At 41.2% G+C, this 25886-nt stretch overlaps 1 protein-coding gene across 5 annotated transcripts in view; it reads left to right on the forward strand.

Annotated features, from left to right (window-relative positions):
• AGBL1 (AGBL carboxypeptidase 1) overlaps nt 1-25886 on the forward strand; it is an 866292-nt gene that overhangs the window by 36558 nt on the left and 803848 nt on the right. For 4 of the 5 annotated variants that reach the window (XM_063089333.1, XM_063089334.1, XM_063089330.1 and 1 more), the window contains exons 2-3: nt 15442-15505; nt 17211-17357. In XM_063089333.1, coding sequence (XP_062945403.1) covers nt 15442-15505; nt 17211-17357 — 211 coding nt within the window. The remainder of the gene's footprint in view (nt 1-15441; nt 15506-17210; nt 17358-25886) is intronic. The other variant, XM_063089332.1, reaches the window with a different exon arrangement.

Genomic DNA, 25886 nt, shown 5'->3' on the forward strand with positions numbered 1-25886 from the left:
GAAGATCTACAGGAATTTTTAATGTCTTATCCTTGGCATATTGACCTTAGCTGTTGATAATTATGTCTATGAAGTATACACTCAGAAGTATAAGGGTTTTGTGTTTTCAACCTTGGTCATATGTTGTGTGATATACTGATTCCTTCTTGTTAGTGTATGAGTTTTTTTTTTTTCGTGTATAATATTGTGCTTATTATTGATGTCGAGGGTTTGATTCCTTGTGAAAGATGTAATCAATACCAGAGTCAATCTTTTAAGAATGAGGTAGGTCTTCATATAGGAAATAAGAACTTGGAAAATTGCTGCATATGGCAGAATAGGAAACCTGGAGTCTACCGATCATGCTTACTTTGGCCTATAGTTTGATGAGTCTAGACATGATGGAGGGTGGTCCCCTGTGGCAAGGGAAAGAGTACCCACCAGAAGGAGGCCAGCCAAGGGTGTGGTGGGAAAGCATACCTCTTGGGAAACCCTAAGTGGAAGATGAGGGAGGAAACTATACTATGGCAGAGCCACGCGAGCTATCTACCAAACCATTTCCCCTTCTTTTAACACAACAATTGGGCTAAGTGTTCTATTCTCCCTTGTAGTTATGTGTGAAAATGTGACTGACTTTTGGCCAAGGAAATGAGATTGGAAATGATAAATGCCATTTCTAGGCCTGACCCATAACAACCCCCTGGGAGACATCCTCTGCATTTTCTTTTCTATTGGCGTGAGGCAGGAAAATGTGTTGACCTTGCAGGACATGTGAGAAAAGAAGAGCCACAGGATAGAAGGAACCTGGGTTCCTGAATCCCCATTTGTGGAAGCCCTGTCAACCAATCAAGAACATTTCTTTTGGACTTTATGTGAATTAAAAAAAACCCCTCTTTTTGTGATTGGGCTATTAATACTTTTTGGGGGGTTATTTGTCATAATGGGTAATAGTATCTTAACTAACCCATATACCTTACAAATTTGCTTATCTATTTACCAATTAATCTTATGTAATGATATATGTTTGAATTCTAGAGTCATCTGCAAGGTTTATGTCTTGGCTCAGTATCTTACTATCTGAGCATCTTGGGAGGGAGGAGAATCCCCAGGAGCAGAGACTCAATCTCTGATCTGTGGCTCCCCCTCCTCATGTGGTAATACCACTCCACCCCAACCCAATCTTAAAGTGTCTGGGCCTTATTTTATTAATGGAGGCAGAAAGATTCCCTGTAAGTTATGCTCATTCATCCACATTCCCTTTCCTTATCCCTTTCTCTCTCTCTTTTTTAAACCAAAGGAGCTCATTTACTAGAGCAATTTATATTTATGTGGCAGAGTGAAGAAAACTGGGGCATATGACAATTATTATCTACTAACCTTAACCGTACCCCAAGCACTTTGAGAAAACACACTCTAGATTAAGATATCTGTGAGAACTGAGAACTTACTGACTTATTTACAACTGTATTCCCAGTCCTTAACACGGGGTAGCCATCCAATAAATATCTTCCAGATATATTAACACAGTGCTTTTGATAACTTGGCCAATCATGGGAAAATCAGAAAGAGTATTAGCAATAAAACAAAGAGGAAATTTTAGTCTTTACCTTCTACAATGTGGTGGATTCTCTCCTTCAACATAACAGAAACAACTACCGTAGAGGGAGGATGAAAAAATAATCACTCAAAAAATTGATGTAATGTCTCATGCTAGACCAATACCACACCCTCAATTTAATTCCTAGCTGTGCTGTTGACTTATTTTCAAGCAGTTGAGTAGGTGATGAATTTATCTATAAAACAATATCTGCTAAATTCAACTAGGTTGTCATTTAATGTTGTGTGTGTGTGTGTGTGTGTGTGTGTGTGCGTGCACGTGTGTGTGTGTGTATTATGAATCTGACTGATCACATATCTGATTCAGAAATCTAGTCCTGGCTTTGAATGAAAATGGAAAGTAGACAGTTGTCTCAGCTGTCTGGGAGGAGTAATTTGTGGGAGACTGCACGAGGCTCCAGGCCCAAAACTATCTCTCTGATTTGGCTTTCACTGATCCCTGAAGCAAGGAGGCCTTTATTGCTTTGATTTATATCACTATCCTCATTAGGTACACTGGGAAGGATACCATGGTACATAGATATTAGTCACTAATGCATTAGTGCAGTGGTTTTCAACTGGGGCCAAGTGTGCATTTTGCAGTGTCTATAGACATTTTTGGTTATCACCACTGGGGTTAGGGTCAAGGGATGGTTATGCTACTGGTCTCCAGTGGGTAGAGACCAGGGATATTGCTAAACATCCTATAATGTATGTGATTACTCCCCCTCTCCCACTTCAACAAATAATTATCTAACCCAAAATGTATATAGTGTTGAGGATGAGAAACCCTGCATTAGCATAAACTAATTATTGATAGATCCTTTTGGGAAGATAGTAGAGTGGAGGTTTTAAGAGAGAGTGGGCAGAGTGGACAGAAAGGCATTAATAGAAAAGTGTGAAGTTGAAAGATGAATGCTGGGATATCTTCACACCCCAGAGGCTGCTGGCCAACATATGCAAATTAAAAAAGAAAGAATTACTCCTTCCTGGGAAATAGGCCAAATGTAGAGCTGTTCTTTTAAAATGGCATGGTGCTGTCTTAAGTTAACAAAGGTTAGCAGAGGTCAGGGTGGAGAGAAGGACAGGGATCACTGAACTCAAGTCAACACTGGCCCTTTGACATGTCTGTCACTCTGTCTATTCTGGAGTCTGGGGGATACTTTTAGAAGAGCTACATGTCCTACCTGAGTTCTCTGAGAGCACACCTGTCTTCTGAGACTCTTGGCATGTTTCCAGCAGATGAACAGAAACTACTACTTATTCTCTCATTTCTCATTTTCAGAGTCTTACACACACAGCAGTCACTACTGGTCCACACTACAAAGATAGAGAGGCGGCCTCTTAGCATGAGAATCTTCTATTAACCCCAATCTGATATCACAGAATATCTCTGGGTCATGAAACTGCAAGAGGCCAGAGAAATTACCTCTTCTTATTCCCTTAGCTGACGCATGAGGAAATCAAGTGGGTCCAGAGAAGGTAAATAATTTATCTAAAGTCATAATAAAAAAATTTGGATTAGAGCTAGGTTTACTACCTACAAGTCCAATGTTTCTCTACTTCCTATTATGTTGTCTTTTGTAAAAATTAATAACTGCACAAATGAGAAATTGTAAAATCTTTGTGAGATATTGCAATTAAAATGGTACAGATCATAGATTTTTTTTTACTGTCATGCATTTCAAATTCAGTTTTTAGAAATCAAAATTTTAATGATTTTTATTGATCTGCTGTTGAGATGGTTTTTATTCTAGTTACTATTGCTGTGTAAGAAATTATCCCATCCTCAGTTGCTTAAAACAACTGTTTTATCTTATTTTTTTCACCAACTTGGTGGGGCAGGCATTTGGGAAGGACTCAGCAGGGAAGTTCTTGCCTGGTGTCTCTTGCATGGTTGTAGTCAGAAGATGGCTGGGGCTGCAGTTATCTGAAGTCTCAACTGGTTCAGACATTCAAGATTGCTTACTCTCTGGTTGATACTCAATGCCAACTGTTCCCAGTTCAGCCGAGAGCTTAACTGGCTGTCTACTGAAGCACTACATGGGTCTTTCCATATGGCCTGAGCTTTCTTACAGCATGGTTGCCTCAGGGCTTCAAATGCTGGCATCCTAGTGACCTGATGCCTGTTTCTTTTTCCTCCATCTGTACCCTCAGATTGCATTGCTTTTGATGACCTAGCCTAAAAGATAAGCAGTGTTACCTGTGTTACATTCTATTTGGTAATAAGAGAGTTACTAAGATTGGCCAAGATTCAAAGGTAGGGGCATAAATCCCACCTCTTGGTGGCAGGTGTGACAAGGTATTTTTGGATATGTTTTAAAACAGTCACAGTTTGTGAAAACTACAGGGCAATATCCTTGATGAATATAGAGGCAAAAATCCTCAACAAAATATTAGCAAACAGAATAAAGCAGCACTTCAAAAAGGTTATACATTATGACCAACCAGGATTCATCCCAGAGATGCAAGGATGGTTCATCATACACAAATCAATACATGTGATACATCACATCAACAAAATCAAAGATAAAAACCATATGATTATGTCAATAGATGCAGAAAAAGTATTTGACAAAATTCAACATCATTCATGATAAAGACTTTCAACAAATTAGGTAGAGAGGGAAAATATCTCAACAATAAAATCATATATGAAAAACCCACCACCAATATCCTCCTCAATGGGGAAAAGCTGAAAACTTTTCCTTTAAGAACAGGAACAAGACAAGGATGCACACTCTCACCACTCTTACTTAACATAGTTCAGAAGTACTAGCCAGAGCAACCAGGGAAGAGAAAGAAATAAAGGGCATCTAAACTGGAAAAGGTAAAGTCAAATTGTCCTTGTTTGCAGATGACATGATCCTATACACAGAAAAATCTAAAGACTCTACCAAAAAACTCCTAGAGCTTATAAACGAATTCAGTAAAGTTGCAGGATATAAAATCAACATATGAAAATCAGTAGCATTTTTATACTCCAATAATGAACTAGCAGAAAAACAAATCAGGAAAGTAAACCCATTTATAATAGTCACAAAAAAAATAGACTGCCTAGGAATAAATATAACCAAGGAGGTGAAAGAGCTCTACAATGGGCTCTATAAATCATTGCTGAAAGAAATTAAAGAGGACACAGAAAGATGGAAGGCCATTTCATCCTCATGGATTGGAAGAATTAACATTGGTGAAAATGTCCATACTACCTGAAGTAATCTACAGATTCAATGCAATCCCCATCAAAATACCAATGACATTCTTCACAGGAATAGAAAAAACAATCCTAACATTCATATGGAACAATAAAAGACCCCAAATAGCCAAAGCAATCCTGAGCAAAAAAAAAAAAAAAAAAAAAAAAAAAAGCTGAAGGCATTACACTACCTGACTTCAAATTATTCTGCAAAGCTGTAGTAACCAAAACAACATGGTACTGGCATAAATACAGACACACAAACCAATGGAACACAATATAGAATGCAGAAATCAATCCACGTACTTACAGCCAACTGATCTTTGACAAAGGCACCAAGAACATACATTGGGGAACGGACAGTCTGCTGGAAAAACTGGTTATCCGTATGTAGAAGAATAAAATTACAACTGTACCTCTTGCCATATACCAAAATCAACTCAAAATGGATTAAAGGTTTAAATACAAGACTTGAAATTATAAAACTCCTAAAAGAAAACATAAGGGAAACACTTCAGGATATAGGAATGGGTGAAGACTTTATGAATAAGACTTCAAAAGCATAGGCAACAAAAGAAAAAATAACCAAATGGGATTACATTAAACTAAAAAGCTTCTGCACAGCAAAGGAAATAATCAATAGAGTGAAAAGACAATCTACTGAATAGGGGAAAATATTTGCAAAATATGCATCTGACAAGGGATTAATATCAAGAATACACAAGGAACTCAAACAGCTTGACAGTAGGAAAACAAGTAACCTGATTAAAAAATGGGCAAAGGAGCTGAATAGACATTTTTCAAAGGAAGACATGCAAATGTCTTCCAACAGATACATGAAAAAATGCTCAACATCACTAAGCATCAGGGAAATGCAAGTTAAAACCACATTGAGATATCGTCTCACCTAGTTAGACTGACTGTTATAAAAAAGACAGAATAACAAATACTGGTGAGGATGTGGAGAAAGGAAAACTCTTCTATACTGTTGGTGGGACTGTAAATTAGCGTAGCTATTATGGAAAACAGTGGAGGTTTCTCAGACAACTACAGATAGAACTGTTATATGATAGAGCAATCCTAATACTGGCTATACACCCAAAGGAATGGAAATCATCATGTTGAAGGGACACCCGCACTCCCACGTTTATTGCAGCTCTATTTACAGTAGCCAAGAGGTGGAGCCAACCTAAGTGTCCATCAGCGGATGACTGGACAAGGAAAATGTGGTATATATACTCAATAGAATACTACTCAGCCATCAAAAAGAAGGAAATTCTGTCATTTGCTGCAGCTTGGATGAATTTGGAGAAAATTATGTTAAGTGAAATGAGCCAGGCACAGAAAGAGAAATGTCCCATGTCCTTACTCATAAGGGGGACCTAATAAATAAATAAATAAGTAAGTAAAAAAGAAAGAACAATCACAACAATACTTCGAACTTTCAAAAGGAGAGAACAGAACTGTGGTTATTGGAGGTGGGAAAGGGAGAGAGAGAAGGGGGACAGCAAGAAATTGGTGAAGGGTCACAAAGAATGATTACAGTTTGTAATGATGAATATACTAATTATCCTGACTTGATCACCACATATTGAACAGAGGCATTAATATTCAACTCTGTACCCCACAAATATGTATAATCAATTATGTTTTAGTAATAAAAAAACAAACCCTAATCAAAAAAAGTCACAGTTTGTATTCTAGAACCAAAGTGTTTTCACTAAAGAAATATTAATTTCGTTACTTTAGAACGTCCTGATTTTCTTAAAACTTGCTAGGTTTTAAAACTCACTTCAGAAAATATGAAGAAAGGTTACTGTTGCTTTTGAGTAAATTATTCAACTTCTCTTGGCCTCAGTGGCACCTAAATTACAAGATGAGGCTTTTATCTTGAGGATAAGCAGTAAATGACGTCTGAAATAAAGTAGACACTCAGTGGTAATAATCATAATATTGTTGGCTATATGGGACGCCAATTCATATCTTGATGTCTATTTCTTAACCCTCAAATAGTACAAAACATCTCTGAAAAACAGCTTTACAGATTGGGTGAGGGTAGACCATTACCTACTAGTTTAGAGAGTACTCAAGTGGTAGAGTACCCATGAGCTTGGTGGGAGTCCCTGAAATAGGAGACACGGGGCACCAGGACCAGACTTTTCCTGCTTCCTAATTCTGCTTTAGAACAGCTTGCTATGAATTAACTGTGCAGGACTTGGAAAAGGGCATCTTAGCATTTTTGGGAAGAACTAAATCTGAGAATTAGTTGGCTCAGTGCCTCACAGAGGAAGGGCTAAGCCTTCCGGTCCTGGATACTTTTAACTGCTCAGGTGTGTTTTGGAAGTGGTGGATTCAGAGGATCAAGGCAATGAGTGGCAGCTGCTGAGGTGAAGCAAGAAGTAAGCAACTCACTGCCTCCGACATTGGTGCTGAGCCTTGGGTGGTGGGCACCTGGAGGTGTTATTTACTTGCTGTGTTTAGAATCCATTCAGAAAAGCTGAAAATTGGTACTTCTTTTCAGTAATCCTTAATTCTAACCTGCAAGTTTTGTGCTGTAATTTGTCAACTGTGCCTTGAGAGACGTCACAAGCCTTCCTAGAAATAGAGATGGGGCCTGCGTTCCATTGAGCATCATTTAAAAGAAATCAGAGAACCTTTCAGGGATGTGATGCTGTTGATTACTGTCATTATTATTATGACAGGAGACTTTACCATTTATTGAGGGGCAACAAGTGATGTTGCTGATGGGTGATGTTGACAAAGCACAGGATTCCAAATTGTTTCTGCCCAGTGGATGCAGCCTCTCAGTCTTCTTATGTTATATTCCCCCCGACTCCTTAAGTGTATTCTGCTAAACTAGAAACATCGTGACCTGGGTGGAAAATTGATCCAGGAAAGTGTATCTCAAAGGATCTTCATCCCTGTGTTTAAATGATTCTCCTTTTGTCTGGAGCCTATTTATTTATCAATATTTTACTGAGCATTTATTGTGACCTGGGAAGTGAGCTAAGCATTTTTACATCTTTATGGTATTTCTAACCCAACTGTACCCCTGAATTCAATAATATCAGTAACGAAATTGAGTCTTACAGAGGTTATGAAAACTAGCCTGAAGTCTATCTGAATTTAAAGTACACCCTTTTAACTATCTCCTCATTCTTCCTCTCCCTTTTTCCCTGCTTGAGCCTCACTGGCCTTCTCTAGGCTCTCAACTTTGCCAAGCTTCCATCAGCCGCAGGACTCTGCACACCACCCTCCCTTGTACCCTGTTTGCCCTGAGCATTCTTCCTTCCCATCTTCTAGTTAACTCTTGCTTATCCATCAGCTGTCAGCTTAAATGTTGCTTCTTAAGGGAATCGTTTTCTGATTTGTGTCAGATAACTCTATTTTATGCTTGCACAGCACAATAGACCTGGGCACTTATCCCCAGTTGCAATTTTACATTGGTTTGGGTGACTCTTTGAATAATACATGCCTCTGCAACTAACTGAGACGCTCCATGAGAACAGGGATCATGGATATTTATGCCACACATGGTATTCCCAGCACCTTTCACAGTGCCTTGTACATAGTGAGTGCTCAACAAAGATCTGCCAAATAAATGAAAAATGGACACATTCCATCTTTACCCCATGCTGGACCATGAACACCCTTTTTACTTAGGAGAAGGACCATTGATATCCTTAACAATTAATTATATGAGACACAAGATATGATTGGACTATTTGTCAAATACTGGGGCCAAGGAACTATGGAGAAAGACCCAGATGACTTCATTTTCAAGGTTCCATCTAAGGTACTCCAGCTGGAAAACATTTTATATCTTTTATTATTGTTATTATTATTTTTTTGGTAAAAGAGGCTATTTATTTATTCAAAATATTTTAACACTTACTTGTACATATTTGTGGGGTATACTATGTTGTTTCAGTACATGCATATACTGCACAATGATTCACTTGGGGTAGACAGCATAGTTTTGTACCTGTTAGTCCACCACTTCTCCTCCCCACCGCCTTCCTTCCCGTCTCAGCCTTGGTTAACCATTATTCTACTCTCTACTTTTATGAGGACCACTTTTGTTTTAAGATATCATTGTTTTAGTGATATCATTCAGTTTTTGTCTTTTTGTACCTGACCTACTTCACTTCACTTTATTTTATTTCATATTTTATTTTTTAACATTTCATTATAAAACCACATTACCCATCATGCAGCTTCTATATTGTGGCAAGCTTCTTTTTTATATGCCCCCACTATTTCCATCCCAACCCCCGTCATGTTGAAACAGATGTCATTTCATTTCATTCATAGATATTTCAGTCCATCCTCTTTAAACCCTTCTCTCTTATCAACCCATTTCAACTTTGACAGGAAATTTTTCCATCTACTGAAACTACATTTCTAACGATTCAGTGTCTGCCTGTTTCCTCTTGTGTGAAGACAGAGAGTGGCTGGCCACTATTTTTGGTATTGTAATCACTTTCAGTAATTGGAGCTTGTGACTAGTGCTCCCTTCAGTCATTTATTACTAACTCCAAATTTAATAATGTCTTTTATTTAACCAATGGACCATCTCTAGTGAGTGTTCAAATGCATGACTGGAAGAACAAATTTATTTTTGGCAATATGGTTTCCTTGGGCTATGAGCTGTGTCCTGTGTTCTTGGCTTGTGAGTTTGGAAGGGATTCTGTCTTATTCTTTAGAGACCAAGAGTTAGAATTTCATGGGCTTGTTCTTTGAGTCTTGGGGGACAAGAGGAGGGGTATAAGGACTCAATTTCTGTGGTATTAGGGGTGCATCTCAAAGTGAAATGAGGATGGGCTATTTTTTCCCAGTCCAGTAAAATTGGGTAAAATTGGGGGCTGGCCTTGTGGAGAAAATTGAGGGGAAGGGCACGAGATGCTTCTTTTCCCTCCAGTTTAAACTGCAATGATATTGATGGTCCCTATTCATCAATACAGTGGCTGGCACATAGTAAGCATTCTATATTTGCTTGCTCAGTTGCTAGATCGACAGAAAAATCAAGCTGTGCACCCTGTAAGCTTCCATAACAGTGTTCTCACTGGGACATGCTTTAAGGTAAATCCTGGCATTGAGGACAACAGGACAGCAAGGCTCTGGTGACTGCATATTCGGTTTCCAACTCATCCCATCCCATCACATATCATCTCATTCCATGGTTTTTCTTAATGTCTACTCTGTGCAAGGCCCCATGCTAGGATCTGGGGATACCAAGAGGAATGAGCCAGAATTCTTGGTCTAGAGGATCTCATGGTCTAAAGGGAGTGTGGAAGATTAAAAATGTTCACAAGTTCTTTTCTACTTCTCAAAATGAGAGGCAGAGTTTAAATCCCCTCCATTTGAATCTGGGCTAGCATTGGTTATTTGATTGACCAATGGAATGCAGCAGAAGTGACATTTGGCCTTCTGAAGCTAAGTCAGAAGAAGCCTCACAACTTCTGCCCAGTTCTCTTGGAATGCTTGGTCTGCGGGAGGCCAGCTGCCATGTGAGAAGTCCAAGTATCTTATGACTGTCATGCTGGAAAGGCCGTATGTAGGCATTGTGGTCAACAGTCCGAAGTGAGCTCAGTCCTCCAGCCATCTCTGCCAAGGTGTCAGACATGTGAGTGAAACCACCATAGACTCTTCAGACCAGTGCATCTGCCAGCCAAGTGCCACACAGAGACGTCAGTTGACAGCATGGAAAGCAGAAGAATCTCCTAGCCAAGCCCTGCCCAAATTCCCTACCATAAAATCAAGAGATGCAATAAAAAGGCTGATGCTTTAAGCCATTAAGTTTTGGGGTAGTTTGTTACCTTATAACAGATGACCAGAACAGGGAAGTAAGAAAGTAACTAGGGTCTAGTAAGAATTCTAATAAAAAATATGTATAAAGTGTTGTCAGAAAACAAATGTAGAGGAAATAATTCTGTTCTCGGAGAGGCGAAGCCACCGCATTGCACTATTTGAGGGAGTACCAGATGTGTCGAGTCTTTGTGAGCAGCGCCCGCTGTAGTTGTGCAGTGACCAATGGGTACAGACATTATGTGGCAACTGTGGGTAATAGGAAGGCAGGTGAGCTGGGAAAACTAGGCAGGGGACTGGAGCTGGGCACTGAAGTATGCTACGAAGAGGGAGAAGTGGTACTCAAGCAGTGGCACAGATGTGAGCAAAGCCTGGAAAGCATAGGTGCCTGTGACACTCTTGGGCATAGTAACTGCTCCTGTGCAGTCGGTGCATTCTCTGCTGGGCTGGGGGAGTGGTTAGAGCTGAGCCTCCTAAGGCAGAGCAATGTGAAGGGTGTTATCTTCATACCACAAAGAGGAATAAGGAGGAGGAAGGCAATAGCAAGACACAGAAGATTTCAAAGCACAAAATTTGACAAATTCAAAACAGTATGTGAGAAAATTGCACTTCAAAACCCTCTAGACTGAAAGACACTGCTTGTTCTTCCAGCTGCCTGCCTCTCCCTGAGAGCTTGGCAGATCCATTTTTTATAGGAAAGTCTTAAACAACAGGGGATTACTCAATGATTCATTTAAAAGGATCATTAAAGGAAAGTCGAGGCACACTGCATTTTGCTTTCTATAATTGCTCATTCATTATTACTGTGGGTGAGATAACGGCTTTGTGTTATTTTTCTAAATAGTGTAAAATATTTATTGGTAAATACAGCAGTTCATAAATTAATGCCAGTTGAGATTTTGTTGGGCATTTTTTTTTCCTCTCCACTGACAGCCATAATTTTCACTTAAAGAAAAAACGATATTGTGTGATCCATTCTGGCTCAGATCTGAGTGAGGACATTATGAGCAATGACACTGTCTCAGTTTCTGTGGGATGGCAGGATTCTCTTGGTGGGCTGGCCCTGTGGTTTGTTTGGGACATTAACTTCTTTCCTATTTACTAAAACCATAGTGCTTGGGAAGAGGGAATGTGGAGGTGTAAAGTTTTCTTCTTTTTTTCTGTCACATCTGAATTCAGTAACAAACTACCCATCTAAAAGTGGCTTTTATAAGTGAGAATATGAACTATTTCACTTCTCTGAAAGTCTGCAGGTAGGTGGTTCCATAGTGTTGATTTGGTGGCTTAACAATGTCAACTCAGACCCATGATCATGTTTTCAAACAACAATGTACAAAAACAGGAAGGTTTTGTTTTTGTTCTTATTTTTATTTTAAATCCTGGAGAAAAATCTTACCAGCAGACTTCCACTCAAGTTTTCTTTTCCAGATCTGGGCTCATAACCACCTCTAAACCAATCACATTAAAGAGAGAAAGGCTTAGAGGAGATGGCCTATGGCCCATTGCCTGGATAGGGGAGAGGGACCCACATCCTCTATCAGCACATGACTGCCCCTTATTTGAAACAAATGTGGTTTTCTTGGAGGCCACTACAGAGGAGTGGGTGATGTGTGAGCAGCCTACAGCCACAGGCCAAACCACTTTAGGGATGGTGATTTAATGCATGCCATGTGATGGAGTTTGGATGTGTTGTCCCCTCCAAAACTCATGTGGAAATTTGATCTCCAATGTGGCAGTGTTGGAAACTGATTGAGTCATGGGGGAGGATCCCTCATGAATGGATTAATGCTCTCCCTGGTGCAGGGGGGATTGATGAGTGAGTTCTCACTCTATTAGTTCCCGCGAGAGCTTATTGCTTATAGGACCCTGGCACCTCTTGCTTCCTCTCGCCATGTGGTCTGCTTGTACCTGCTGGCTGCCTGCTGCTTTCTGCCATGAGTAGAAGCAGCTGGAAGCCCATGTCAGATGCAGCTGTCCCAGAATCGTAAGCCAAATAAACCTCTCTTCTTTATAAATTACCCAGTCTCAGGTACTTCTGTTATAGCAACACAAAATGGACTAAAACACCGTATGCCCAGTCCAACATCCCGGCTGGCAGGCACAGCAGAAGCGTGTAAGACAATGCTGTTCTCAGAGAGTCTTAGTGGGCATTGTAGTAAGGCAGGCAATTCCTTAGCTTGAGAAATTAATTCAGTAAAATATGTGGATTATCTATTATATTTTAGGAGATGGGAATACAGATGTATAAGACCTGGTTCTTGCCCACCAGGAACTCACAATCTCTTCCACCACCTGCCTCATTCAATCTGATCATACTGGGTGCAGATCCATTCCCCAACATCACTATACTCTGTCTTGCTTTCCTCTGAGCACACGGCTACAGCAATGGCTGGCACCTTTCCCCCCTTTTCTGCTTGGTTTCTCAGATCTGTCACTCATGCACATGGTGGGGTTAATCCCTGGATTCTCCCAGCATTGATGTTTACCTCTGTTACAGCCCTTACCATCCCAGTCTTACATGTCTGCCAGCGGCTCACCCCAGCCAGGCCTGGAGCCCCAGGAGGCAGATTGTGTTTTGATCAATTTGTATCCTCACTGCCTAACGCAGTGACTGAAACATAGATGATTTCCAATGAATGTTTGTGGGATGAATACATGAATAATTGAATGAAAGAAAATTAAATCTGGATCTTTTATTCCCCTTCAATCGGTTTCCACCTTATTAGTTTTTCTCTTTCCCTTGTCTCTTTCCTCTTTTCCTCATCTCTCCATTTCCTCTCATTTTCATGTTCCTTGATCATTGTTCACAATTAACTAATGATTCCAGCATTTAAAAAGTTACACAACATTTGCACATCTTGCGAAAGGCATTTTTTCCTCTCCTCCTTCACAGAAAGTTGGGACGTGCTGGAGGTTGATCCAGAAATGCCAGTGTTGATTAGGGAAACCATTCCAGGGACTTTGTTTTCTTCTGTGAGTCATCTTTGGGTTCACTTTCAAAGGGCCGGTGTCCTGTAAACTCCCCAGAATGATGAATCAGTTGCTGGGCTGCTCTTTGGTTCCTATTTTCAGCTTTTGGTAGACTAGGAGGCACCAAAGGCCTGGGAGGCACCTACATCGTGTGCATGTGTATATGGCGTGGACTTGGGGATTTGCAGAACGGCACCTCCTGTTAACATTCAGGCAGCTGTGATGAGAGGCATTTCCAAAGCATATGCTGAGATTGCCCTTGTTAGGCCCAAGCTCCTGGTAGAGAAAATGTCATAATAAATCCAAGTCTATTTTCTGGGTAAGTGTAGATATCAAGAGTATAGGCATCTCCAGAGGTCTCATCCCACCCAGAATAGGAGTCAGAGTTACATTTTGATATTTTGTTCATCATGATTTTTTTTTTGCATTAATCTTGATTTATAAAAGTACAGCATTAAGATATTATTCATCTTGATGGCTGCAGTTTTTGGATGCCCCCTTAAATTTTATGCTGAGGCAAGTGGCTTGGGCTGAAGTTTTGGAATATGACTTCCTGGAGAGTCTTAAGCAGAAACCCTGTTCTGTCCTGGGAGGTAGTGTTGGACTTCCTGGCTCCCTTAGAGTTCTTCTTGATTAAGTTTGGTTCCATTCAACAAATATTTATTGTAAACCTTCTCTGGAACACCTTTTGTGTCAGGTGCAGGAAACAGATACACATGAAACTTGGTTCCTTCTTTAAAGATTTTAATATCTAGTGGGTGTGGAGTGGGAAGCAAGATTGTACTCTGGGGCCAACACCATGCAGTAAGTATGCTGTCAGAGCTGAGCCTAGAGTGATGTGGAGACAGAAGGGACACTATACCCCACTGTGGGTTGGTGGGGGGAGGGGTCTCTTGAAGGGTGAGCTGGCATTACACAGGCTGAGAGATCAGGAAAAGTGCTTCAGGAAGAGAGAATAGTATGATCAAAGCTACAGAGGCAACAAACAGCATGGTTTGAGCAGGAAACTACAAGTGATTTCATGTTGCTGAAGCTCATATTCTGGGTAGGGGTGTTGTAATGAATAATGAAACTGGAGACATAAGCAGGACAAGATCAAGAAGGGCTTTGGAAATCCTATTAATGAGCCATGACTTTATCCTCTATGTATGGGGAGTTACTGAGGTCTTTGAAGAAGAAGAGGAGCATGAGACTTACTAATGGGAAGATTAAGGCTTTGCTTTAAATAATATACCAAAAAAAAAAAAAAAATCTTACAGTGCAAAGACCACAGGCCTGATTTTTGGAAACCTCGACTGGGTTATACTTCTGGCTTTGCTCTATGGATTACCTCAGGGGATTCAGCAAGTCCTCCCTGTCTCTGAACTCAGGCTTCTCTTCTCTATAACAAAGGGTAGAGAGTCAAGCATTGCAAGGATTCCCTAGAGCATTGCCATAATATGATTTAGTACCACTCTGGGTTTCTCTTGAGAAAAATAAAAATTCATGCTTGTCAGTCAGGGAAGTCTTTTCATCAGAACATTTTAGTGGATTTCTGTTTCTTTCCTCTGCCCTGCATTTAAAAATAATCCAAGTCTACTGAAATAATCTGTGTTACCCTGGCCCCTAAAGCTGCCTTTCCCTTGCTTGTTCTTTGTGTAAATTATCAATGCTTATTCTTCTGTCCATCTTGCTGAAGTTACTGCAAGACAGATCTCCAAAGAGGGGTCCTAAAGACTAAATATGGACGCACAGCCCTAGGGCCCTTGCTGATTGAGCCCTCTTGTCTATCCTTTTGTGTCAGGAAGTCTTTCCCATGAAAGGAAGCTCATCCCTGTCATTTCCATGCACCCCTAATCAAGCCTTCCTCTTATGTTCCTTCTTAAAGATGGCTGCCTGTGTTCTCATTGCAGAGCTCCTTGGACAGGGAGTCCATCCTTACCATCCTCCAGGTCCTTGGAGACATGCTTTCTGTTGGTGAGTATGCTATATCCTCATCTCCTCACATGGCAGTCGTGGAGTCTGCCATCTGTGGTCTCTCCCAGGAGGCTGTGTGGCCTGGAGGTTAGCTCTAGTTTCCTATGAGAGACAGAAACACCTGCCATTTTGTTTCCTTGAAGTTAATAAGACCTAAAATAAACTGGGCTGATTGTGCTTGGGCTCTTCAGTCTTAACACCCACCCTATAGTGACCCAAACTTAGGAGGAAATTAAACTCTGGGGTGGTTATTCTATGGCTTCTCATCTATGAGGTCCAGTACCTCCAGTCGGCTGTGTCCACCTCTGAGCTCTCCTCAGGGAGAACTACCCTTCTCTCTCGAGCCCCCTCCACTGTAGCCCATTTAGAGAGCCGGGTATTGGCAGCACTCTTACACATGTCAAGTAGAGGCTGGAATATGAGGCAGGAGCAGGACTTGGAAGTGTAGTAAGCATCAAGTTTGCAGAGACAAGATGACAGAGTTGACTACTGTGGAATCAACTGAGATAACTGGAGCATGCCTCTAATTAGCTCAAGGTCCTGATGAGGTTCTTGAATATTCAACATCACTCAATTTTCATTTCTATGTATGCTGACCACCACATTACATTAGAAATAAATACAAACATCAAGCAGGCAATACCAAAAATGAATGACATTCCAAAGCCATAAAGCCTCAAGGTAACAGTTTCAGGAGGAAGAGTCCTATCATATGGGGATATTTTCATAGGCTGTGCTGCCTTCCACTGGCAGGGTGACTCCCCTGCAATTTTTTGAGTGAGTTCCCCTCTGTTGGTGAAGCCACTTCTCTTCTGGGATAGTGCTGTCTTCAGTTTGTCCAGAGGTGTCTGAAACTTTTGGAATGAAACCTTGGAGTTCTCCCTCTGAAGATACAGGTAGGGATTACTGTTCCTTTTGTGGAGGAGGACACATTTCATTTGGATAAAAAATAAGATGGTCTTCTTTGATAAAGTCCTACCTTGTTGGCCACCTTGGTTAGGTCAACCGTGCCTAACACGTAGAGAATCACCTAGGGCCCTTACCAAGCTGAAATGTAGCACTGCAAGGTGGGCAAGGTCCCTGTCCAGAACTATTCTTAGGTATAAAGACCAATACTTCATTCTAGCCCCAGACTATTCAGAATTCCCTAGACAGGATGATTGGACACTTGTTTCTCAAGGAATTACTCTAGTGGTTTCTATATTTTCTTCCCCAAAGTTACTGAAGGCCAGCATCAGAAAATCATTACATCATCAATAAAATCACTCCAGATAAGCTATCATCCCAATCTCTGTTACAGATGATTCAAACCTATAGTAGAGGAATGGTGATATTCCCTCTTCTATTAAGTATGTGATTGTACGTAAGACTGTATGCCTTTTTATATCTATGTACACACACACACACATAAGCTGAAGGTTTAATAGGTTCTCAGGGAAGGAGATTCTAGGTTCCATTTATTATAGCTGCTGCAGGTGAATACACGTCAGTTCTGAAATACTCTGTGATTTCCCCATTTCACACCCCCCTACCCTTACCTGATAAAACAACTTTAACACAGGTCGCTTCTAGAAATATATAACTTTGGTGTCTGGGGTTAGATGAACCAACACTTTCTCTGTCTCTAGCTGTTAGGTCTGCTTTCTGCTCCAAGGAAAATGAGGATTATTATTTGTGGCTCATCATTCCTCTGGTTTCCCCCCAGGCACAGACCGGAGGATTCACTACATGATCAGCAAGGGCGGCAGTGAAGCCCTTCTGCAGACCCTGGTGGACACTGCGAGGACAGCTTCTCCAGACTATGACATCCTCCTGCCTCTCTTTCGGCTGCTGGCCAAAGTTGGCCTAAGAGGTACCCACACTCCAACACCCACAGATGACTGAAAGACACTTCTGGGGTTGTTATCATGAGAACAACTGGGGAAGCTCATATGAGGAAGTACAGGGAGGTCCTGGACACCTTGGTGGTGATGGCAGGACCAGTCCCATAAGAGAGGTAATTTTGTTGACCTAGACATCAGCTAATCCGCATATGGTGCTTAGGACACAGGCCAAAGCTGGCACAGGATACATTGGCCATGGGGCATATGGGGGAAAGATGAGAGATACTCTAATGCAGTTTTTAATCATTTAAAAAATAAATGCAATATTTTTACAAATTACCTGTAAAATGGACATGAAAAGTCCATTCATTACATGTGTTTTAGTTTCCTAGAGCTGCCATAACAAATTACTACAAACTGGGTGGCTTAACACAATAGAACTTTGTTGTCTCATAGTTCTGGGGGCCGGAAGTCCAAAATCAAGATGTTGGCAAGGTTGATTTCTTCTGGAGGCTGTGAGAGAGAATCTGCTCCATGCCTTTCTCCTAACTTCTGGCGGTTGCCAACAATCCTTGGTGTTTCTTGGCTTGTAGATGCATCGCTCTGATCTCTATTTCCATCTTCATGTAGCATTCTCTGTGTCACTCTGTGTGTCCTCTCCTCTTTGCATAAGGACATCAGTTGTTGGATTTAGGGCTCTTCTAATCTGTATGACCTCATCTTAACTAACCAAACCTACAAAGACCCTATTTCAAAATAAGACAATATTCTGAGGTTCTGGGTGGGCATGAGTTTTTTGGGGAGAACCATTCAACCCACTACAATAAGTCACATAGAAGTGGAGCTTCCCTAGTTGAAGGGAAGATGGGGTTATAGAGTTTTTTCCACTTATGTTCCATAGTCATTTCTCTTTCCCCATGGAGAACTCTGGAACACCTTTGTAAAATCTTAGAACTTGTTGGAGCATAATTTAAAAACATAGGGCTTAGGACTCATGAGGTCATTGCAGACTAGTCATAACAGTTGAACTCTAATTGTGTGCTGAGGCTTATATATGTCACAACTGAGAAGCTTGGGTCCTCTGAAAAGTGGACCTTGGATGTCCAGTTCTAGCAGCAGTAGCCAAGGGCCCAGGATCTCTGGGCGACTCTTTCCTTTCAATGTTTTTTTTTAATTGTTTTATTTTATTTTATTTTTTTTTAAATTTTATTATGTCGATATACATTGTAGCTGATTATTGCTCCCCATCACCAAAACCTCCCTCCCTTCTCCGTCCCCCCCACCCCCCAACAATGTCCTTTCTGTTTGCTTGTTGTATCAACTTCAAATAATTGTGGTTGTTATATCTTCTTCCCCCCCCCCGTTTGTGTGTGTGTGTGTGTATGTGTGTGTGTGAATTTATATATTAATTTTTAGCTCCCTCCAATAAGTGAGAACATGTGGTATTTCTCTTTCTGTGCCTGACTTGTTTCACTTAATATAATTCTCTCAAGGTCCATCCATGTTGTTGCAAATGGCAGTATTTCATTCGTTTTTATAGCTGAGTAGTATTCCATTGTGTAGATGTACCACATTTTCCGTATCCACTCATCTGATGATGGGCATTTGGGCTGGTTCCAACTCTTGGCTATTGTAAAGAGTGCTGCGATGAACATTGGGGAACAGGTATACCTTCGACTTGATGATTTCCATTCCTCTGGGTATATTCCCAACAGTGGGATGGCTGGGTCGTATGGTAGATCTATTTGCAATTGTTTAAGGAACCTCCATACCATTTTCCATAGAGGCTGCACCATTTTGCAGTCCCACCAACAATATATGAGAGTTCCTTTTTCTCCGCAGCCTCGCCAGCATTTATCGTTCATAGTCTTTTGGATTTTAGCCATCCTAACTGGGGTTAGATGGTATCTCAATGTGGTTTTGATTTGCATTTCCCGGATGCTGAGTGATGTTGAGCATTTTTTCATATGTCTGTTGGCCATTTGGATATCTTCCTTAGAGAAATGCCTACTTAGCTCTTTTGCCCATTTTTTAATTGGGTTGCTTGTTTTCTTCTTGTACAGTTGTTTGAGTTCCTTATATATTCTGGATATTAATCCTTTGTCAGATGTATATTTTGCAAATATTTTCTCCCACTCTGTTGGTTGTCTTTTAACTCTTTTAATTGTTTCTTTTGCTGTGCAGAAGCTTTTTAGTTTGATATAATCCCATTTGTTTATTTTTCCTTTGGTTGCCCGTGCTTTTGGGGTCGTATTCATGAAGTCTCTGCCCAGTCCTATTTCCTGAAGTGTTTGTCCTATGTTTTCTTTAAGAAGTTTTATTGTCTCAGGGTGTATATTTAAATCCTTAATCCATTTTGAGTTGATTTTAGTATACGGTGAGAGGTATGGATCTAGTTTCATTCTCCTGCATATCGATATCCAGTTATCCCAGCACCACTTGCTGAAGAGGCAGTCCCTTCCCCAGTGAATAGGCTTGGTGCCTTTGTCAAAGATCAGATGGCAGTAAGTGTGTGGGTTGATTTCTGGATTCTCTATTCTATTCCATTGGTCAGTGTGTCTGTTTTTATGCCAGTACCATACTGTTTTGGTTATTATAGCTTTGTAGTATAGCTTAAAGTCAGGTAGTGTTATGCCTCCAGCTTTATTTTTTTTGCTGAGCATTGCTTTGGCTATTCGTGGTCTTTTATTGTTCCATATAAATGTCTGAATAGTTTTTTCCATTTCTGAGAAAAATGTCTTTGGAATTTTGATGGGGATTGCATTGAATTTGTATATCACTTTGGGTAATATGGACATTTTCACTATGTTGATTCTTCCAATCCAAGAGCATGGAATATCTTTCCATCTTCTTGTATCCTCTCTAATTTCTCTCAGCAGTGGTTTGTAGTTCTCATTATAGAGATTTTTCACCTCCTTGGTTAACTCAATTCCTAAGTATTTTATTTTTTTGGTGGCTATTGTAAATGGGCAGGCTTTCTTGATTTCTCGTTCTGCATGTTCACTATTGGAGAAAAGAAATGCTACTGATTTTTGTGTGTTGATTTTGTATCCTGCTACTGTGCTGAAATCATTTATCAATTCCAACAGTTTTTTTGTAGAGGTTTTAGGCTGTTCGATATATAGGATCATGTCATCTGCAAACAGGGACAGTTTGACTTCATCCTTTCCAATCTGGATGCCCTTTATTTCCTTCTCTTCTCTGATTGCTCTGGCTAGTACTTCCAACACTATGTTGAATAGGAGTGGTGAGAGTGGGCATCCTTGTCTAGTGCCTGTTCTTAAAGGAAAAGCTTTCAGCTTTTCCCCATTCAGGATGATATTGGCAGTGGGTTTGGCATATATGGCTTTAATTATGTTGAGATACTTTCCCTCTATACCTAACTTATAGAGGGTCTTTGTCATGAATGAGTGCTGAACTTTATCAAATGCTTTTTCAGCATCCATAGAGATGATCATATGGTCCTTGTGTTTGAGTTTATTAATATGGTGTATCACATTTATTGATTTGCGTATGTTGAACCAACCTTGCATCCCTGGGATGAATCCCACTTGATCGTGATGAATAATTTTTCGTATGTGTTGCTGTATTCTGTTTGCTAGTATTTTAGTGAGGATTTTTGCATCTATATTCATCAAGGATATCGGCCTGTAGTTTTCTTTTTTGGTTATATCTTTACCTGGTTTTGGTATCAGGATGATGTTTGCTTCATAGAATGAGTTTGGGAGATTTGCGTCCGTTTCAATCTTTTGGAATAGTTTGTAAAGAATCGGTGTCAATTCCTGTTTGAATGTTTGGTAAAATTCTGCTGTGAATCCATCTGGTCCTGGGCTTTTCTTTGTTGGGAGCCTTCTGATAACAGCTTCAATCTCCTTTATTGTTATTGGTCTGTTCAAATTTTCTACGTCTTCACGGTTCAGTTTTGGGAGCTTGTGTGTGTCCAGAAATTTATCCATTTCCTCCAGATTTTCAAATTTGTTGGCGTATAGTTGTTTATAGTAGTCTCGAATAATTCCTTGTATTTCAGATGAATCAGTTGTAATATCGCCTTTTTCATTTCTAATTTTTGTTATTTGAGTCTTCTCTCTTCTTTTTTTTGTTAGCCATGCTAATGGTTTGTCAATGTTATTTATCTTTTCAAAAAACCAACTTTTTGATTCATTGATCTTTTGAATTGTTTTTTGGTTTTCAATTTCATTCAGTTCTGCTCTGATCTTAATGATTTCTTTCCGTCTGCTAACTTTAGGTTTGGATTGTTCTTGTTTTTCTAGTTCTTTAAGGTGAAGTGTTAGGTTGTTCACTTGCCATCTTTCCATTCTTCTGAAGTGAGTGTTTAATGCAATAAATTTTCCCCTCAATACTGCTTTTGCAGTATCCCACAGGTTTTGGTATGATGTATCATTGTTTTCATTAGTTTCAATAAATTTTTTGATTTCCTGCTTGATTTCTTCTTGGACCCATATGTCATTAAGTAGAATGCTGTTTAATTTCCATGTGTTTGTATAGTTTCCAGAGTTTCGTTTGTTATTAATTTCTAGGTTTAATCCATTGTGGTCTGAGAAGATACATGGGATAATTGCAATTTTTTTGAATTTATTGAGACTTGATTTGTGACCTAATATGTGATCTATCCTGGAGAATGATCCATGTGCTGATGAGAAGAATGAATATTCTGAGGTTGTTGGGTGGAATGTTCTGTAGATATCTGCCAATTCCAATTGGTCTAGAGTCTTGTTTAGATCTTGTGTTTCTCTACTGATTCTTTGCCTAGATGATCTGTCTAATATTGACAGTGGGGTGTTCAGGTCCCCTGCTATTATGGTATTAGTGTCTATTTCCTTCTTTAGGTCTAATAGAGTTTGTTTTATAAATCTGGCTGCTCCAACATTGGGTGCATACATATTTATGATTGTTATGTCTTCTTGATGGATCAGACCTTTTATCATTAAGTAGTGTCCCTCATTGTCTCTTTTTATGGTTTTTAGTTTAAAGTCTATTTTGTCAGATATAAGAATAGCTACTCCAGCTCGTTTTTCTTTTCTGTTTGCATGGTAAATCTTTTTCCATCCTTTCACTCTTAGTCTGTGTGAATCTTTATGGGTGAGGTGGGTCTCTTGTAGACAGCATATAGTTGGGTCCTGCTTTTTGATCCAGTCAGCCAGTCTGTGTCTTTTAATTGGGGAATTTAAGCCTTTTACATTAAGAGTTGTTATTGAAAGGTGTTGATTTATTCCTAGCATTTTATTGGTTGTTTGGTTGTCTTAGGTGTCTTTTGTTCCTTGCTTTCTGATTTACTGTTTGTTTTCTGTGTTTGTTGGTTCCTTAGGTTGTAGATAGTGTTTTTCTTAGCTTGTTTTCTCTTCATGAATGCCATTTTTATTATACTAGCGGGTTTAGATTTTTCTTAGGTTTTTATGGCAGTGGTAGTTATTTTTCAGGAACCAAACCCAGTACTCCCTTGAGGATTTCTTGTAAGGGTGGTCTTGTGGTAGTGAACTCCCGCAGTTTTTGTTTGTCTGAGAAATATACTATTTGCCCCTCATTTCGGAAGGATAGCCTTGCAGGGTAGAGTATTCTTGGCTGGCAATCTTTGATTTTTAGTATTTTGAAAATATCATCCCATTCCTTTTTAGCTTTTAGGGTTTGTGATGAAAAGTCTGATGTTAACCTGATTGGGGCTCCCTTATAGGTGATTTGACGCTTCTCTCTTGCAGCTTTTAAGATTCTCTCTTTATCTCTGAGTTTTGCCAATTTGACTATGACATGTCTTGGAGAAGGTCTTTTTGGGTTGAATACGTTTGGAGATCGTTGAGCTTCCTGGATCTGAAGATCTGTGATTTTTCCTATACCTGGGAAGTTTTCTGCCACTATTTTGTTGAATATGTTTTCAATGGAATCTCCATTTTCCTCCCCTTCTGGAATACCCATGACTCGGATATTTGATCGCTTATGGTTGTCTGATATCTCTCTCAGATTTTCTTCAATGTCCTTGATTCTTTTTTCTTTCTTTTTGTCTGCTTGTGTTATTTCAAACAGCCCATCTTCAAGTTCAGAGGTTCTCTCTTCAACTTCGACAAGCCTGCTGGTTAAACTCTCCGTTGTGTTTTTTATTTCGCTGAATAACTTCTTCAGTTCAGCAAGTTCTGCTACATTTTTTTTCAGGACATTGATTTCCTTGTACATTTCCTCTTTCAGATCCTGTATACTTTTCCTCATTTCATCATGATATCTAGCTGAGTTTTCTTGTATCTCATTCAGTTTCCTTAGAATTATCACTCGAAATTCCTTGTCAGTCATTTCAAGGGCTTCTTGTTCTATAGGATCTATAGTTTGAGATTTATTAACTTTTGGTGGTGTACTTTCTTGATTTTTTGTATTTCTGGTATCTTTTTTTTGGTGTTTATTCATTGTGGCCGGGGGTTTCACAGTTCACCGGTTTGAGACTAATGACTAACTAGGATGTTGCTGTGGTTGCCAATTTCGTATGGCTCCCTCCGTGACTGCTCAGTTGGCCTCTAGTGCCTTGTGTGTGTGGTTGCCTCGGGTCTTGGGCTTCTCCAGGGAGCCACCTTTCTGGTCAGCTTGGACTCTGCTGGGCTGGTGGATCACGTACCACAGGGTGTGTGATCTCTGTTGAGCTTTCACTTCCTGTGCAGGACTTCTCCCTGTTCCGTGTGCTCTGGCCCAGGCTGTTAGATTGTGCAGTGGCGACCCCACCGGGTGTGTGGTTTCTGTCGAGTCTCCGCCTCCCTGGCCGCAGGTCTCCCCACTCTGTGCGCACTGTGCTGGGCTGGGGCGTGTCTTCTGCAACCCTCGTCTATCAGCTGGGCCTTCAAGACCCTGCTCGGCACCGCCTCGCCCAGGAAGTCTACCAGGTTTCTGCTGGGCACAGACGACCGGTCTCTCTGGGTGCCTTTGTAGCACTATGTAGATCTTTCTCGGGTCTTGTTCACCTTTGTATCCCCCCAGTATAAACCGAGTCTAGCGCCCACCTGCAGCCTGGTCTCCAGCAGGTTCAAGCGGACCTGGGAACTCTCCTACCACACTATTCCCAACCAGAAATTCGTTAGGCTTTTTTCCAAACTGGTGGTCGCAGAGATGGTATCTGCCTCCCAGTAACAGGAAGTTTACCGGGGCCGGAGTCCAGGGTGTGGTGGAGTGACAGTCGGCCCGCCCGTACTTCCTAGCCCTCCCAACACTGGTCAGGACGCCCCACACCCCCAGCCCCGCCAGAGAACCGCGGAGGGAGTGGGAGAGGAGGCCGGCCCGCAGGGTCCGGAAAGCCCTGCGCCAGGCCAAGCAAATGGGCTCAGTGATGGCCGAGCAGGGCGGAGCTGCCCGCACCTGGGAAAATGGAGGCAGCACCGGGGCAGTGAGTGGCCTGGTGGTGCAGGCGGGAGCCGCGTGGGCATCCACCCCCCGAACAGAGCTGTGCCAGGGATCACTCACAGTGCTGTGCCAGGTCGGGCGCTCGCTCTGTCTCTGGTTTGTTGCCTTCCGTGTTCTCGGCGCTGCCGCCTCGGGCTGTTCAGTCGCGGCGCCGCTCGAGCGCTCCCAGGAATCTTCTTTAATGCCGGCCTGAAACCTCGAATCCTGAATAGGGCAGCTGGCCGCCTTCAGTGCGGCCCCAGCCTCCGGGATCCTGGCTGCATCCACAGCAGCCCTGGCGCCGTGTTCCCTGTTTCAAGACTTGCTTTTGCAGTTAAGAATCAGTTCTTTTCCTGCTCCACACTTCAAAGCTGTTGCCTGTAAATAAGGCAGCCTCTCCTGCCGGGGGCAAAGTGGCGTTGAGCCCCCATGACCGGCCAGCAGCAGCAGTCCTCCCTTAAGAGATGGCCAGAGGAAGGTCCACAAGTTTCCCGACTGGCTGAGGCCCAGTGGCCACCTTTTCCACCTCAGCTACTCTGCGCCAGCCGCAGCCGCCGCAATCTTGAAACCTCCTTTCAATGTTTTAATCTCACTTTAAGTCCATTCAACATTCCATAGGTAGTGATGGAGAAGCAGGCATCAGCCAGCACTTGTGTGAGCATGCCCCGACAAAACCAAAAAAATTCTTTCAGTGAATATTCAGCAGCTATTTACTGCATGTCCCTTAGGGCCAGGTGCTGTTCTAGGCACTAAGAACACCATAGTGACCAATGTTGTTAAGGGACCTGCTCTCATGAAGCTTATGTTCAATTGGGGAAGGCCAGCAAGTCAACAGGTAATTAACGGGATGGTAATATACTATGATGAATGCTGCAGGGAAAGAGAGTGATACTGCTCTATGATGGCATGGTCAGGGAGAGGTGACATTTGAGCTGAAACCTGAAGGATGAGAAGAAGACATCAAAGCAAAGAGTGGGCCAAGTGACCTCCAGGAAAAGACTGAAGAGACCTGATATATACCCCAGTCATAAACAGTATAAGCCGGGAAGTCGGTTCTGGGTTTCATGCCTGGCTGTGATGCTTATTGGCTATATGACCTTGGGCAAGTTACTTAAACTTCCTGAACCATTGCACCTTTATGTATAAAATGGAGGTATCAGTACTTAATTCTAGGGTTGCTTTGAGTATTA

Source organism: Cynocephalus volans, chromosome 3 (assembly GCF_027409185.1).
Source record: "Cynocephalus volans isolate mCynVol1 chromosome 3, mCynVol1.pri, whole genome shotgun sequence".
Lineage (NCBI taxonomy): Eukaryota > Metazoa > Chordata > Mammalia > Dermoptera > Cynocephalidae > Cynocephalus > Cynocephalus volans.